Source organism: Orbicella franksi, chromosome 9 (genome assembly GCF_964199315.1).
Source record: "Orbicella franksi chromosome 9, jaOrbFran1.1, whole genome shotgun sequence".
Taxonomy (NCBI): domain Eukaryota; kingdom Metazoa; phylum Cnidaria; class Anthozoa; order Scleractinia; family Merulinidae; genus Orbicella; species Orbicella franksi.
Genome location: NC_138153.1, coordinates 7249801 through 7267333, shown reverse-complemented (window position 1 = coordinate 7267333; position 17533 = coordinate 7249801). Strand labels below are relative to the sequence as shown.

At 39.4% G+C, this 17533-nt stretch overlaps 1 protein-coding gene and 1 pseudogene across 2 annotated transcripts in view; both read left to right on the top strand.

Moving 5' to 3' along the window:
• The window catches only part of LOC145498701 (serine/threonine-protein kinase 16-like), a 28302-nt gene extending 12392 nt beyond the window's left edge, over positions 1 to 15910 (top strand). The window contains exons 4-11 of one of the 2 annotated variants that reach the window (XR_014050882.1): positions 458 to 583; positions 1134 to 1283; positions 2700 to 2788; positions 3542 to 3598; positions 3737 to 3831; positions 4697 to 4763; positions 5488 to 9084; positions 9797 to 15910. Coding sequence is in view for 1 of the 2 variants with exons in the window: in XM_081478624.1 (XP_081334750.1) it covers positions 458 to 583; positions 1134 to 1283; positions 2700 to 2788; positions 3542 to 3598; positions 3737 to 3831; positions 4697 to 4763; positions 5488 to 5650 (747 nt within the window). In the remaining variant the exon portion in view is untranslated. Of the gene's footprint in view, positions 1 to 457; positions 584 to 1133; positions 1284 to 2699; positions 2789 to 3541; positions 3599 to 3736; positions 3832 to 4696; positions 4764 to 5487; positions 9240 to 9796 lie in introns of those variants that run through there. The other variant, XM_081478624.1, reaches the window with a different exon arrangement.
• Positions 1 to 17533, top strand: part of LOC145497513 (uncharacterized) — a 218628-nt pseudogene that overhangs the window by 191505 nt on the left and 9590 nt on the right.

Below are 17533 nucleotides of genomic sequence, written 5' to 3'. Positions count from 1 at the left end.
GAAAAGTCTTAGTCCCTGATGGGATTCAATCCCACGACCTCCCAGATAATGGTTGGGCACTGGCCTAACTGCAGGGCTCTGGAGAGATTCATGGTGAGGTACGGTAGGTTTGGCATACAGATCAGCAATTTTGATATATATAACCAGCCTATGGTGTACCACAATGAATCATTGAAGCGCCTGCCTTGAATCATGTCTAATCAAAAGTTTGGACAGGATTCAGGGATGTTCACCGTAGATGAAGGGAAAATGAGCACTCAATCCTGAATTAATTAGCACTTAAGTCTTGAGGTGCAACTCTCTTAAAAGGACCCTCAGTTGAGCTCTAAAAATTAAATAATTATAAAGAAATGTTATGTCATGTAAAATTTTAAATTTACTAACACATGGTAAGAGTGTATCACAAATTATTCCTCAGCTGACTGTTTTTTACCTGCAAATTATTTTGTGACATTAGGCATTTGAACGTGAAGTAGATGCTCACAGAGCAGTTGATCATCCAAGTGTTCTGGCCTTGCATGATGTGGATGTGGTTACCAAGGGAACGTATAAAGAGGCTCGCATGCTTGTAACATATTACAAGGTACACCTGTAAACTGCTATATGTTTTATTAGGGTACAATATAAAATGTGACATATTTTTACAGACCTGTAAACTTAACAGAGTTTGTACGTGTGTGAACAATGCATGTATATCATACAAAATGTACAATTTGTATAATGAGCTGCCAGTTTAAATCAGTACATAAAATGTTTCAGATTATATGTTACTTCACAAATATGCCACAGGGAAAAGTAATAAAACCATTACAGTGTCTTCATTTCTTGAACCGTTGATTTTTCAAACCTCCCGATAACTTGAATCAAATTTTCCCTCCCCTCAGTTGAACACTGTTTGTCTGTAATGTTACTCCCAATTTCTCAAGCTATCTGATTTTGCAAACCAATTTACAGTTGTTTTGGAGGTTCAAAAAAATATGGATCCTACTGAAGTATCAAATTGGTCAGGACAGGGTTTCCTCTGGTGAAACTACTGAAAGGAAGTTCTCCAAATGCAATCCAAGCTCTAGTGGTAATGCATGGCTCACTCACCATGATTCTGATATTCAGATTATATTTTGTATTTCTTTCAGGATGGAACAGTTCAAGATTTGATTGAACGCACATTAAGTCAAGGGGGCTACATACCAGAGTTAAATATTCTTCACATGTTCAAATCTCTTTGTGATGCGATACTTGCCTTTCATAGTCTGGAGCCACCTCTAGCCCATAGAGATATCAAGGTGGGTAGAGTTTGCAGTTGTGTAATAGAATGTTGGAGGCAATTCAGCTGGGAGACTGCTTGTGTGTCTAGGAGTGGAGGGGTGGGGGTGGGAATAGAGGGGACTTGCTCCCATCAACATTTTAGGGTTGCTGTGGTACCTCAGGGTAAATAATTTAGACTGATGTGTCCATATTCATAGTTCTAATAGCTGAACCTGGCCTTTCAGTGCTTTTACATGGTCTTATTCGTCATTCATCTAAGTTGATAATAGAAGCAAAATCAGCCAGAGAAAGTGATCAAATCCTTTTGTGCCCAAACAGCTAAGAGTACAGATATCCCCCCTCCCCCCTTGACCAGGGGTGCTAGACTGTTGTAGGCTACTCATCATTCTGCCAGGTTGCCCATCAGTTTGCCAGTACCCATTCATTTTTAAGGGTGGTGCAGCTCCCTCCTTTCATTGTGAAATGGAGCGTGAGAACATAGTTGTACGAGTCATACGTCTAACAATCCAATCTGTTTATTCAGTAACAATGTTGTGATGACTTGAGGCTACAAATCATCCGGGTTCAGCACTGTCAAAGACTTCAATGAACCATACTCATAAGTGGCTTCAGGTGAAGCTAAACTAAACCAGGTAGCGAAGCTACAAAAACACTGGGTAGCATTTCAAAACGTTCTCCTTCGCACAAGGAGAGGTCTACTAAAGGTCCCGTATCTCAAACTAAGGCATGACAGGATGCGTCACATAATCAAAACAACTGAGAAGGCATTACAGGTGGAGTGAGGCATTGTGACATTGTCTTGCCCATGAACACAACACAGTGACTTATTAAGGGATTGAACCTGGTCGGCTTGATCTGGAGTAGTCCACTGCACTATCCATTAGGCCATAATACCTCCTGCAAGCTCTATACATGATTAGTATCACCCAACTAGTGGACTAATGCAAATCCTGCATTTTGATTGGCTACGCTACTAGGGGACTATTAATAATAGTCATCGAGTAGCGAAATTGGCGCCATCGAGCATGACGCTTTCTTTTGTTTTATTCCCAAATAAATATTTCTTCAACTTGCATTTGCTAACTTTATTATTGCCTTTTCTGTCCGACTAGTTGGGTGATACTAAAACAATTAGACCCTTCGCCCTCAAGGGCCACGGGTCAATAGCCCATTCGGCTTTGCCTCATGGCTATTGACCTGTAGCCCTTGCGGGCTACGGGTCTAATTGTTAATTAGAAATTGTAAATTGGTTGTACATGTACCTTTAGGATGTAATACGAATTTAAGACAATTTCACATCTTAAGCAAGATTTACCCTTTTTTTGCTTGTTAAGTTTCCAACAGGGAGCTCTTTGATATGAGTGTGTGTTTCTAGATTTATATCTTAGGCAAGACTGATGTGTAAATTTTCAAGTAAAATTTTTCTATTTCAGCCTCATAATTTGTTACTTGGTCCTAACATGACTGTGGTGTTGATGGACCTTGGCAGTGTGTCTAAGGCCAGATGTACCATAACATCGAGGTAAGTGAGAAATCTTAGTTTACCTGTTATTGGTCTTGCAAAATGGTGCATACAATGTAATAAGTATATCTGGATAGTGGACAACTTGTTGTATTGATGTCCTGTTGCGATCTCTGGCAAGGCATTTTATTCCCACACTGCACTTCTCCATTCAGGCTGGAGTAAATGCTTGCCTGGAGCTGACAAATTGTTGGAGGCAACTGTGTATGACTTAAAAAACCATGTGTTAATCTACAACAGACTTAGTGTCATAACCCTAGAGAGTAACAATATACCCCAAGTTACTTGATGCTGTGTGTGACTGAGATGTTACACAGTGTCTTCTCTGGGCATATTTAAAACATGAAATGATGAATTGGCACTATGGGTAAGAGTCATTGTGGGATATGGGTGTCTGTAAGGGTTAACTCTTACATTTAGTGACAGCCAATCACTGTTGAGTCAGTAATAGTTAGGCTAACCTTAATGTTATTTAGGCCAACTAGAACACTTTCTGCATAGTGCCATTTCACCATTTTGTGTTTCAAGCATGGCCGCCTCTTCTTCCTCCACTCATTGATGTTTATTCTATGAAGTGCTAAGAACAGAAACATTTTGATTATTATTTTCTCAGCACGTAAGTCATGAAGCTTGTTCGTGTTGTTGGCTTGAAATTTCTCTGGTCTTATATAATAACAGATAAATATTATTTTTATAGCACCTATCCAAACATGATCTAGGCGCTTTACAACGTTATTTTATTGTTTCTTGTAGAAGGGAAGCTTTGGCCCTCCAAGAGAAATGTGCTCAAGAATGCACTGCTGCATATAGGTAGGTAAAGATATTATTAATAGGTTAAGTGTACATGCATCTGCTTTGTTGAAGGGTTTTGCTGTCCGAAACTTCTTCTGGATTCAATATACTGAAGGTAATATTAATACTGACTGATCATATAAATACTAACTTTAGGGCTCCAGAGCTGTTTGAAGTGCCGTCAAACTGTGAAATCGATGAGAGGAGTGATGTGTGGTCACTTGGTTGCACTCTGTATGCCATGGCTTATGGTAAGTTTGTTCTTCTCATTAATTACAATATTAGTGTTATCAGGTTGCTCCAATTTTTAATGTTGGATCATCTAAATATGATAACTAGAGCTCAAGATATGACCACTATATGATCCCAATTCTTACATACCCTCGAAGCACAGTACACAAGAGGGTGCAAATTTGTGCATAGCACTGTACAGGATTGCATCAACATAACAACACAAATAACAAATACAGTTTGTGGAAAAAATTGCAGAAATAGGTCCTAGCAATTTAAAGTATACCACAAGACTTCTGTGGTATGCTTTTTCTCAGATGCTTATTACTGAGGTGGGGTGTGGCCAAAGGGGCTTATTTTTTCTCAAAAATGTTTGGCTCATGAGAATATCTTTGCATCAGGGAAGATTCTGAGATGATACAAGATTAATGTGTAGCAAAACTTTCCAAGCATAAATGTTCATCATTTACTGGCTGGGATGTCTAAATAGTGAAAAACTGTGGTCAGAGTTCTTGAAAATGCTGCTCTTGAGGCTGCAGGTGGAGGGCAGCATTTTCAAGTCCAAGGTCGCAACCCTAGCTGGCTAAGCCTGTCAAAAACATATTTTTTCCTCTCTCTCTCATGACAAGTCAGTATTATACTTGTTGACTCGTTGAACATCACAGGTATCTAAGAGTATACTGTATTGACTGTAAAATGTAAAACAAGTTTCACAATAGCTGCTGGGTCCTGTTAATTACAGGATGTTTTTACTGTTCATAACCTATAGTTTTCTTTTACATTGTCGCACTTGGTATTTTCTTTTAAAGACCACTGCATGAGTAACTATACAAAATGCACGTGAAGAACAAGTTAATATTATGAGTTCTTTTTGCTTTACATCAGGTCAAAGTCCATGTGATGGCTCAGCACTCTCAGCTAATAGTGGGAACATTCAAATACCAAGTGACAGGTACATTATGAAAACTAACATAAGGACATTTTAATTGATTTCATCCTTGCCATATTATTTGTCAGCTACTGCCCTTACAATTTTACCATGTAATGGGTTTGTGTTATTTGTTACATGCTGTGATGTCAAAAGGTTCAGCTTCTCTTTGCCTCACCCTTTGAGTGACTTTGGAAGCACCTCTGTCCCATGACTTAAAGCAATAGCTGACATTGTCTGAAGAACATTTTGATACATGTAATTCTCCGGGTCTCCTGTAATGAGCTCCATGACAGGTGCAGCCAGTGAAGGGTGCAGTAGGAGATCTAGTTATGCTTCAAAGTGTGCAGGAGGGGTACATCTGACCCAAATAATATGGCTGTGAAGGAGACCAAGACATTAGCTTCAGTAGGGAGGGGGCAGAGGAAGGCTCGCCCATGCATGCTTTTCTGCTTTTTGCACTGTTTAATATATATATATTTTTAGATGACTATTCAAGTATGTGGACCAAAATGGTCTGGAGCAGTTCTCAAATTGTGCCTCTAAGTCTTTCAGAATGCAGGAAATGGCTTTTGGGTGATTGTCTGAAGATTTCAAAATAATTCCTCGGGCAATCCTAAACTGAATTAGCCCCCCTTCCCCTGACTGCCACTTAATTACAGGACTAAATGTGTCAATGTGCTGCTCTGGGTTTGCTCAGTACTAACTGATTGTTTTGTTTTTCTTTTTTTATTTGTTTCTCTCTCAGTGTTTATTCAATTGAACTGAATGGTTTGATCGTGAGCATGCTTAAAGTGGATCCTCAGGACAGACCACTACTACAAACTATCCTACTGAGGTTAAACAACCTAGCTCCCACTTCATCGGTGTTTAATTATGAAGCTGGAACAAATGTTCCGATAGAAATGTAATTTTTTCCAAACCCCCAAACTATTTTATTCAAATTTATACATGTTAACTCTACAGGCTATCTTTTGAAAAGGTATATGTTGTAAATGACTTAATTGTTATCCAGGGCTTAAAAAAAAAATTGAATTCCAACTTGCCCATCGGACAAGGAACTCCTAAACGTGTCTTAATTACCCAGCGTAGTTACATGCTCGCTTTATTTTACTTGTTTGTTTAGTTGAAAGATGGCTTGGCTACATGCTTGCCAAATTGGGCAAAAACGCAGTAGCTACTTCTCCAAAAGGAGAAGACCTAATTAGAAGAAAGACCGTCATAGTTAAATACACAACTGAAGTAGTTGTGATAAAGCTTGAAAAACATTCAGGCTTGAACAGGTGTGTGATAGCTGGTTAATTGCTAAAAGCAACTCAGTGAGCTATCAAACCAACCGGGAGCTGGTCATTCTTCTAATTAAATCTATATTCCGCAGTTCAATTATATAAATTTCAGTGAGAAAAACTACTTGTCTTAAGCAAGTGGAAAATAGGGTTTTTTTGAGCCCTGATATTCAAAAATATAAAATTTATACAAACTGATTATTATAAGTGATAATCACTTTTAACCCAAGATTAGACAATTGTTTACCAAAGAAAAAGAATTATCTCGATTGAAAAATTAACTAATTCAACTGGTACCAAAGCATCAACAGTTGAAGCGTTGTCAGCGGATTGAAAGAGCTTTTAAAGTTGTTATTTTCCTATTCGGGCATGATTCAGGTCCAGATTCTAATCGGGCATGATTCAAGTCCGGATTCTAATCGGGCATGATTTGGGTCTGGATTCTAATCGGGCATGATTCGGGTCCGGATCCTAATCTGGCCCGGGGTGGGCGGACTCCCACATAAAAAGGATGGCAGTGCTCATCGTACCTTTTAAGGGCTGAAAAAGTGGTGTTAGTGTCCATGAGGGTGTTCAGCCTCAAAAGGTCCACTGAGGAAGCATTTGTGCTACCTTTTAGGGTATTGAGCTGAAAAAAATAAGACAGGATAATGTGTTGTTTTAGAATTGGAACCTGTTAGGGGTGAAAAAAATTTCAAGCCACGCCCACAAAAGTTCTTTTCAAAATTTCCGACTGGCATTGACGTCTTTTTTATATGGAAGTCTACCCAGGAGCGAATGTTGGCCCATAGTGAAGATTATACACTCGCAGGTCATCGGCTAGAACAGATGAATGGGGAAGTACTCCTCAGGGAAAACCATAATGGAGAAGTTATTTTAAGTTCACAAATTAAGTTAGTCCTCGGGCCGAGAATTGGATAAGGTCAGACCTCCTGGTTTTGAAATGTACTGTTATTTATACCATGCCATAGAAAACACAGCCAATCAGAACACGGGAAAGCCGTTGTAGACTCGACAGTATTACACCTAACCTTCCCAGCGTGCGCCGTGCATATTTCTCATCAACTGTGTTGGCTACTGTATTTACTATGGTATGGTATAAAATAGATGTGCAACTCTTTTTCATGGTAAACCGTGGTATATCCTACTTGTCACTTTCATTTTCTTGGTACAGTGGAACCCTGCCTTACGACTACCCCGTTAATACGACCACCTCGTTATTATGGCCTCTTTAATTCTGGCCCCTGAAAAGCTCAGTCAGTCATTTTCTTATTTAAAGAGCCCTTTTAATACGGCCACCCCGTTAATGCGACCAATTTTTCATGGCGCGAAGGTGGTCGTATTAACGGGGTTCCACTGTATACAATTTGCCTAAGGGCTGGTGTGCATACCGAGAAAAAACAAGTGATCTGTGGGATATTACATGGTACGAAAGCATTGAATATAACCAGTATATATATATTAGAAAAGATATAGCAAAACTTGCAGACAAAAGATTCGTCTGAGATTCTAGATGTAAGACATGTTTGTACAAAAAAGGAGTTATTCGAAATTTTACTGTAAAAATATATTTCTTAATGAACTTGAACTCTTAGATCCTCGCACATATAAATTTACTGATGTTTGATTTACATCAGGCAAATCTGAAGACACTGATTACTCAATAAAATATTCCAGTATGAAAAGCTGAATAGAAGGTAGTGCACATTTGTTTTTCACCTAAATTGGAAAATTTTACTACTTTTATAGTCATAGTTATTCATTGTAAAGGTTTCAGGAATCAATTTTGAAAAAATAGGTATTCTCAACTTTTTGTCGACTTGACAAGAGGGTAACAGATTCACAAAGGGGTCCAGATAGGGTCCAGAAGGGTGCCCAGAAGGGGTCATGAATGATCATGAGGGGGTTCGAGATCGGTTCCGCACGTTGTACCAACCGGTCGAGAGGCTTTACTTAAGGGAAGAAGAGCGAAATAAGAACCTTTTAGAGCTCTGCAAGCGGACAAAATAGGCCACTTTGTTAGCAAAATTTATTCAAATCCCTTCTCGGGAAGCTGAAGGACTGCAAGATTGAGAGACTGGGCGCTAGTGTAATCGTATACTGTGATGTCATGGCGGCCGATGGCGGCCCACAGGTGTGTAGTAGTCGAAATTTACAAAGGTAAGGGAGTCGTTAGAACGCCTTTCTCATGTATAACTAAGCTTTTGAATACAGCGTTAACTCTTTTCATCTCCCTGGGGACGAAATAAAAGTTATTTCGGTTATAAGTCGTAGAATGTTGTTACACGCAAGGACACCTTGGTCTACGGTCGGTTCGTGCTGCCAGGTGGACCTTACATGTAGCTGTCATTCTGTCATCGCTTTTTTTCCCACGATTCAAGGGATCAAAACTAGCAATTACTGACTCAGAGCACTACACCTAAAATTTCTTAGCTAACAGGTCTTATAGGTATTGTGCCCATTTAAAAGAAAAGTAAAAAGTCAAAGTCTTCATTCAAGCGGGAGAGTACAAAACATGTCCCGCTCCTTGGACCAGGTCCATGGACCGGGTCCATCAAAATATGGACCGGGTCCATGGACCCCCTATTTTTACCAGCCCATGTAAACAAAGACTGCTAATATATGACCACTTGTACATTTTAGCCAAATGTTTTGTTGTGAGCAGTTTTAAAGAAACAAAATTTGCGATGTTATAAATAATTCGACTTTGGTTCTACAAAGGTGACAGTGTCAGTTGTAAGAGTTGCAGTTCATTTAGGCCCTGATTATGTCAGTTTTCATGATGGGTAAATGTTGCAGTTCATCACTAAATTGTGGCATGACAGTAAACACCCTCATATTTTTATAATGATCTAGAGATTAAGAGTCTGTTATACTAAGGCCCATTCCAAATGCTGCTCCATTCATGCGCTGAACCTAACTGATGAGTTAAGTACAGCAGAAGAGCGGCATTTGAATCAGTTTGGTTCAGCAGGTTAGGTTTGGTACGGCAAACAACATTCAATTCGGCAGGGTCTGTCGCTCTATGCGACGTTGGAGCGGCAGCTGATTCATACAGCGTTCTCATAAATAATAAATAATAACTTTATTTAAGTGTCAGGGTAAGTATTTAGCTTACAGAAGCTAATTGGGGACACTACTACACTACAATAGATTAAGATTTAAAATATACAGTTAAGAATACGAAATTAAGAATTAATTGGGTACACTAGACTACTTTACAATATATTAAAATTTACAGTATACAATTAAAAAATGCGATAATTTACTATATTGAAGATTAGGATGAATAAATAAGGATAAATAATTTAAAAACTGTTTCTAAAATTACAAATACAATATAATACAAGAGAGAAATAAAAATTGATGTTTAAGTGAGTAGTTCAAGAATTAAGAAGTGCATATGAGACAGTTTGAACACGCATCCTCGATTAGAGCACTGAGGTCTTTGTCTCTAATATGCTTTCTAAAGTTACCGATGGTCAGTCTATTTTTGTCAATTGCGCTCAGTTTTGACCAAAGGTAAGGACCAAGGTATCTAATGGAGTGTTTTCCATAATGAACTGAAGAGAAACGAGGCAGATCGAAGTCAGCGTTTCTAAGAGAATAGCCCTTGTTCGAATTTCTAAAAAGTTCCATTATGTAGTCAGGTACAAGGCCGTTTTTCACTTTGAACATTAGGATCGCGATATCCTGAAGATGTCTATTATGAAGGGAGGGTAGCTTTGCATGGCTTAGAAGAGCATCGTAGGTGTCTGTCTTGGAGTTAAGATCCTCCTCATGCATCAAACCTAATGCATAAATTACTGTAATTTATTTTTCATATAACGGGACTTGTGATTGGCTCAAAGTTGAGTGGCATGACCAGTCATCAAAGTCGTCTCTAAAAATAAAGACAACAAAATACCAGTATGCCTTTGATTTATGAGAAACGGGACTGTGTAAGCGAGTTTCTTTGGTGCAAATTCATTTTTTTGCCTTTTTGTCATGATAATAGCCCAGCTTATTAGATTTCCCTTTAACAAGTCGATTTAACTGGGAGAAAACCTGTCTAAATACAAACACTGAACCTTGAGGTTGAATTTGCTTCCCTAAATATTGCTATGACAGCATGATAACAGCGAAATGTTAGTCACAGCTTTTCTATTTGGACAGAGTTCTTGAATTCAGAATGCATATTTTCTCGTCAAAATTGTTACCACCAGCTTCCCGAATTAAGTTTGACGCAAGTACGCCGTCTGAACCAGCCGACGCTCCAAAGTCGCTCTAAAGTCGAACTTAATCAAGTTTGGTTTGGCACATGAGTGGAGCGGCATTTGGAACGGGCCTTAGATTTTCCACCACCACCACCCTTTATAAGGCTAATGCAGGTTCTTGCAATGTATTTGAGTCTTAACTGTATTTAATTGTTTCAGAAATTATACAAAATTAAATATCCCTGTTCATTATAGTTACATTGGCTAAAGAAATGCCATTAAAAAGTGACTTCATGAAAGATTGCAAAGCTGAAAATTAATTAAATGTTAATATAATTTTTTTCAATTTATTTACTTTATTGTATTTTTATTTTATTATTGTTTACTACGGTATTTTTAGGGGTATTAAAAATAGGAGGTCTATGGACCCGGGTCCATGAAAGGGGGTCCATGGACCCAGTCCATATTTTGATAGACCTAGTCCATGGACCTGGTCCACGAAGGGGGTCCATGTTTTGTACTCTCCCCATTCAAGCCTAGTGCGTGCCTGGTAGATGAGCACATTACCTTCCATTTGTGTTGCTTCAAGCTACTAGGGGTATTTCTTCTCCCCCTGGATGGGATTTCAGCGCATTGCAATTTAGCACCCAGCATTTAATTTGCTGGTACCCATCTCTACACCTGGATTGAGAGAGGCATTGCGAGAGTAAAGTGTTTTGCCCAAGGACATGACCTGTGCTAATAATCCAGAGTCGCAGTTAGAGCAATGCTCATGTCTACATCGCTACACCACCACACCTAATGGGATGAGAAAAACTTTAGAATACTGCAAAAACAAGATATAAAATAGATAAATAATTTGTACAGTTAGAATGTTAGATTTTTGAATTCCAAATTTGCTGCTTATCCATACTTGGGTGGTATCATTTTATTTAAATCATTAGTAGTTCAGTTATTAGTAGTTGAGTGCAATGTGTCTTACATTTTCTGTTATAATGTCACTTATTATATCTCTCAGTTAGTACACATGTTGTGATTGGTCAATTTAGCAGGCTGTATTCTCCTGTGCGGCAAGCTAAAATTTAAAGTTGCTTTTGTTGCCAAACTGTTCTGTGATTTATCACCAAGTGTTCTTAACTTTTATATGCAAGTAAAAGTTTAAAACTTTCTTTTACTCTAAATCGTGTATTAAAGCGTGCTAAGGACCTAAAAGTGATTACAAATTGGCTTGTTTTGCTTTCGAGGTGTGTCAGAAATTTGAACATGTTTCCTGTGAATAGAAATCGTTTCTGAACCCATCAGGCACACAGTAGAGATATAATAAATATCTTACTAACTTCGTCTTCTCAGTTCGTATTGTAAGTTACGGATCCTCGTTTCTTCCCCTTCGATTTATGGCCCATGCACTTTGTACTTTGGCCATAAATTGATGGGGGAAAAACTTGGTCCGTAACCTACAGTGCGGACCTTGAACTTGGTTAGAAAGAGGGATATGTCCTCTGTAATTATGTGAATAATTGAAGGGGTGAGTGCAAAACCATGCTAAGTGACGATTTGGGTAAAAAAAAAAATTTTCGCGAAAGGGCTTGAATTTTTGCATGCGGTCTTCAATGTAATAGAAAAACGTGGTCCTGTATTTTTGTCGCTGGTTTTTGCTTCGTTTATAAAGACGCCGCTAGGAAAACCGAGTGGTTTTTCTGCATACGCAATATCTCGAAAACGAAGCGAAGCTTAGCGGAAAAACTACGGGACATTGTTAAACATACCTAAACAAAACTGTATGGGAAATTTGGAGCGTTTTCGACAAAGTTCACTTTTGATTAAAATACCTAGCGCCCTTTTCCCGCCGAGGTCTTCAAATAAACGAAGCCGGGCCTTTGTTATGATAAACAGAGCCGACCCTTTGTTATAATAGCCAAGCCAAGCCTTTGTTATAAGTCGAAGTCTCGCCTCGGTTTATTATAACAAAGGATCGGCCCGCCGCGACCGCAAGGACTTTGATTTTACTTAGAAACCAGCAAAATGTCAATTTCACGCAACTTATATAAGCTCAAATTTATCGATTTCAGGTCAAAAGGGGTTAAAACGTTGACTCATGTTAACGCGCGACGGCAAGGATGTTGATTTCTCTTAGAGAGCAGCAAAATGTCAATTTCACGCAACGTAAAAGCTCAAAAATCTCGATTTCAGGTCAAAAAAGGTTTAAATGTTGATTTCATGTTAACCCGTGACGGGAAGGTTGTTGATTTCACTTAGAAAACAGCAAAATGTTAATTTCACGCAACGTATAAGCTCAAAAATGTCGATTTCAGGTCTAAATAGGTCAAAATGCTGATTTCACGTTAACGCGTGACGGCAAGGATGTTGATTTCACTTAGAAAACAGCAAAATGTTAATTTCACGCAGCGTATAAGCTCAAAAATGTTGATTTCAGGTCTAAATAGGTCAAAATGCTGATTTCACGTTAGCGCTTGACGGCAAGGATGTTGATTTCACTTAGAAAACAGAAAAATGTTGATTTAACGCAGCGTATAAGCTCAAAAATGTCGATTTCAGGTCTAAATAGGTAAAAATGTTGATTTCACGTAACGCGTGACGGCAAGGATGTTGATTTCACTTAGAAAACAGCAAAATGTTAATTTCACGCGACGTATAAGCTCAAAAATGTTGATTTCAGGTTTAAATAGGTAAAATATGGCGGCCGGAAAATAGTGTTAACATCTGGAACTTACTTTGGTTATCTGGGACAATGACTATCTGCACTGAACAAATAAACATCAAATAAGCACTTTTCCAAATACAGCAACGTCTTAAATGGCTAAAAATCACGAGATAAATACATATTTTTCGACAAACGCGATCGTAGCTTTATGTCACGCACCGCCTAACAGTTTAACAAATTAACCCTTCTGCGCAACGTACGGGTCTCCATACATCTGCATGTCCGCTGATCCCAGAAGTTCAAAACACTACAAATCATGCCGATATGAAATAAAATCAAAGCAACCTGGATCACAGATCTATGTTACAATCGATCGCTACTTGTTGGCCATTATTATCTTTAAATGAAAAAAGCCGAAACAATCTAGTTACCAGTTCGAGAAACGCGAGCAGAACGTGATCGCAATGCATGCCGGGAAGGGTCTTTACACCTCGTGCGCGGGAAAACATGGCGGTCGATACAAGACAAATTTTATCACTCAAAAACCAGTTCTCGCTTTCCAAACTTTGACACTAGCAACGCTTGGCAAATGGGCCACAACTCACGAGAGGGTATTTTTCTTGGGCAAGAACTGCTCTTGGACTTTGCTGCCTGGCTCGATCTGACTTCGAACGCCGATAACACGATTACGATACATCAGCTACCTTCGAAGTTTCAGAACACATTTTGATTCTTTAAAACGTGCTGATGACTTACGGGTTTATCGAGGCTTTATGATGCCTCTCAACCACCAGGCAGGCACACAAGGTACTTTAACACAATGCTTAAGATATTAGTTGACAGAGCTCTAATGCGGCACATCTCCTTTTAGTTCGATGGTATTTCGTTTGCCGCTCGATCGATTCACCTGTTGTGCTCACGTCACAATAGCCGATGTAAACAATCTGTTCCCAGATTTCCGCTCTATATATGCTGTGAGATTTGATTTTGACTTCATACACTATAAACAGTCTGCCTGTTTGCTGTTCAACAAATAAACTCCTAAAGACATGGCTAGGAAAAGCCAAGTATTTTTGCATACGTTATAACTCGAAAACGAAGCAAAAACCAGCGACAAAAATACAGGGCCGCGTTTTTCTATTACATTGAAGACCACATGCAAAAATTCAAGCCCTTTCGCGAAAATTTCTTTTTTCACCCAAATCGTCACTTAGCATGGTTTTGCACTCACCCCTTCAATTTTTATAACTTGAATGTCTGTTCTGTAGATCTTAAATGCAGCTGCAGCCTTTAGGTAGCAAATTACGAGAATGCATGTAGAAATATCTAATTGTTCATGTACAAAGATGCTTGATTTATCTAATGTAAATAAAAATCTCAGTTAATGTTGGTAGAAATGGTGTTGCAAAAGGTTTAGGGTGCCCTAACCCAAGATCACTCAGATCATGGTTCATCAAAGGAACCGATGAATCCGTGACCAGAGTGGATTCATCGGTTCCTTTGATGCACCATGATCCGAGTGATCTTGGATCACTGATCCTGATCCAGATCACCCCAAAGGAACGTAAATTCCTTTTTACAATTGCAGGAAAACATGTCACATGTCGTGGGTCAAAACTCATCAACTCCCTGGGGAAACAACAACTTGACCTTTCGACTCGCATGTGATCAGGTCGTGCTCCTTGAAACTGCGGCAAATTTGTGAGCCAGCTGGCCCCAAGCAAACGATTTCTTCGCAGTTTTTTTTTATTTTTGAGTTGGGAGGTATAACAAAACACTCAATGACTGGTTCCGTGGGAAACAGTGACTTTTGTTTCCCCTCAACCTCAATGTTCCCATCGGCTTTGCCTTGGGGTTCAACATTGAGGGTCTTGGGGAAACAAAACTCACTATTTCCCTTGGGGCCAGCCATTAAGTGCTTATTGATGCATGGTGAGGCCTCATGGTTAGTGAGCTTCTTCCAAATCAAGTGGTCTGTGTTTGAGCTCTGGCCAGGGACATTCTGCTCTGTTTTTTGGGCAAGACACTCTACTGTCACAATGCCCCTCTCCACCCAGGTGTATAGATGGGTACTGATGATCGTAATGTTGGGGGGGGGGGGGGAACCCTGCGATGGAGTGTCATCCCATCCAGGAGGTGGGTAGAAATATTCCTAGTCGCTTCATTCTTCTAAAATCGGGATAAGCACAGTTGTGATGGGACACTTGGCTTGTCTACAGACTTATGACTATTATACAGACCTATCAATGCTGTCCATTATTTGGTGGTATTTGTTTCTTTGGCCGGTGTAATTCAGAAAAAACAGATGTTGCTGACAAGGAAGTAATAACCAAAATATGCTGATTCGATTTGCTTGCTTGCTTGCACAGGATAACCCTCAGTTATCAGGGGAATCCACGAAAATCTTATTACTTGTTTACTTATTTACTTGTTTGTTTATTTATTTGTTTACTTGCTTGCTTTCTTATTCATTTAATTATTAGCCTATATGTGCTTTACCCAACATAGAGAAGTTAAAAAATAGGGAAAGTCATTAATAAACAAGTTATCTATAGGACTGAGAAAATTACTTAATAATTTTCCATGTAAAACGCAGAAATGACAACAGAACAGTATACTTAAGTGACACCAAAGAAAGAGTATTCCCAGCTGGATTTTTAAATAGTTTACTGATCTATTTTAATACCTCCTGGAAATTAAACACAAAAATTAGCGTCAATTGAATTGTGAACCGAGTTTGCCCCAAGCTGTCCGGTAAGTGACAAAACCTAATGTGATGTTGTCTTTGTCATTTTGTTAGGAATCTTGACGGCAACGTCAACAAGATACAGGTCTTGAAAGAAAATCAAGTCGAACATCCGGGTTAGCACCGGAGAGAATAAATGTTTTTCGTCTTAAAGTAGCCAGTCAAAACCTGCTGTGATGGATATGGCAACGAAGATACCAGAGCAGGCACACGAATGCCAGTTGTTTGACCAGTTATCAGTTTACAAGGAACATGAACGAACTCACACAGTAGTGAAGCTGTATTTATGCAAGCATTGTAACAAGTGCTTTAACCAATTAAGAAATTTTAAGCAACATGAACGAACCCACACAGGAGTGAAGCCGTATTCATGCAAGCATTGTGATGAATGCTTTAGCACCTCATCTCATTGCAGACAACATGAACGAATTCACACAGGAGTGAAGCCGTACACATGCAAGTATTGTAAAAGATGCTTCAGCCGATCATCAGGTTGCAAGAAACATGAACGAATTCACACAGGAGAAAAGCCGTTTACATGCCAGCATTGTAAGAAGGGGTTTAGCCTCTTATCAGCTTGCAAGGAACATGAACGAACTCACACAGGAGAGAAGCCATATTCATGCCAGTATTGTAACAAGAGTTTCAGCCGCTCTTCACTTTGCAAGCAACATGAACGAACTCACACAGGAGAGAAGCCGTATACATGCAAGCACTGTAAAAAGTGCTTTACCAGCTCTTCAGGTTGTAAGCAACATGAACAAACTCACACAGGAGTGAAGCCGTATTCCTGCAAGTATTGTAAAAAGGACTTTTGGCGCCTATCAGATTTCAAGCGCCATGAACGAATTCACTCAGGGGTGAAGCCGTATACATGCAAATATTGTGATAAATGCTTTAGCGACTCATCAGCTTGCAAGCAACATGAACGAATTCACACAGGAGAAAGGCCGTATCAATGCAGGCATTGTGATAAGTGCTTTAACGGGTTAACATCTTGGAAGCGTCACGAAAGAATCCACACAGGCAAAGATGGTGATAAATGCTTTAACGACTCATCAGGTTGCAAGCAACATGAACGAACTCACACAAGAGTGAAGCCGTACACATGCATATATTGTAAAAACCCAGAGTGCAAGCGACTTGAAGGAACTGAACTCACACAGTGGTGAAGCCATGATACATGCAAGAGCTTGGAGCAATACACTGAAGAGACAACTTTTTAGAACGCAAGCGGAGTGATCAGTGCCTCATTAAAAACAAAAACAATACGCCTTCAGGAGCGAACTGCAACTGGCTGTGGTGAAAGACCCCGTGTGTTTTCTTTGACTGAAGAAAATTTAAGCCAAGTTGAAAGCCTCGCCTGTTCGATTGGGCAGGAGGAATTTAGTAGCGAGACAGCAGGGGCGTAGTTAGAGGGGGGAGGGTGCTGGGGTTCCCGTGACCCCCCCTTTTGTAAACCTTTTTTAAGTAAACAACCTTCAACAGGTGGCAAAAACAGCATGACAATCTGATGAGTACCCTCACTTTGACACAGTTTGACCCCCGCTTTGAAAAATCCCGGCTACGCTCCTACAGACAGGTATCATCCAACGTTACGATAATCACATGCGATAAAAACGACGCTTATTTAAACCTTATCAATTTTTAAGCTACAATCCTAGCTTTTGGCTTGATTTCCTCTTCGTTGTGGGTAAATTACGTTAACTTTTTGTGAAAGTTTGTGTTTTAGGGAAGCCGCTTTTTTTTAAAGCTAAGAGTGCTCTCGGCTTGTATGGTCGTCCTATTCAGGAGCATCACAAAGATTAGTTGAACTTTCAATCCTCTTCACTGTTGCCAGCACCTTGTAGTTCACACTTGACTGACTGGTCAGTTGGGAATCTCGTGTGATCTTTACGCAGTGA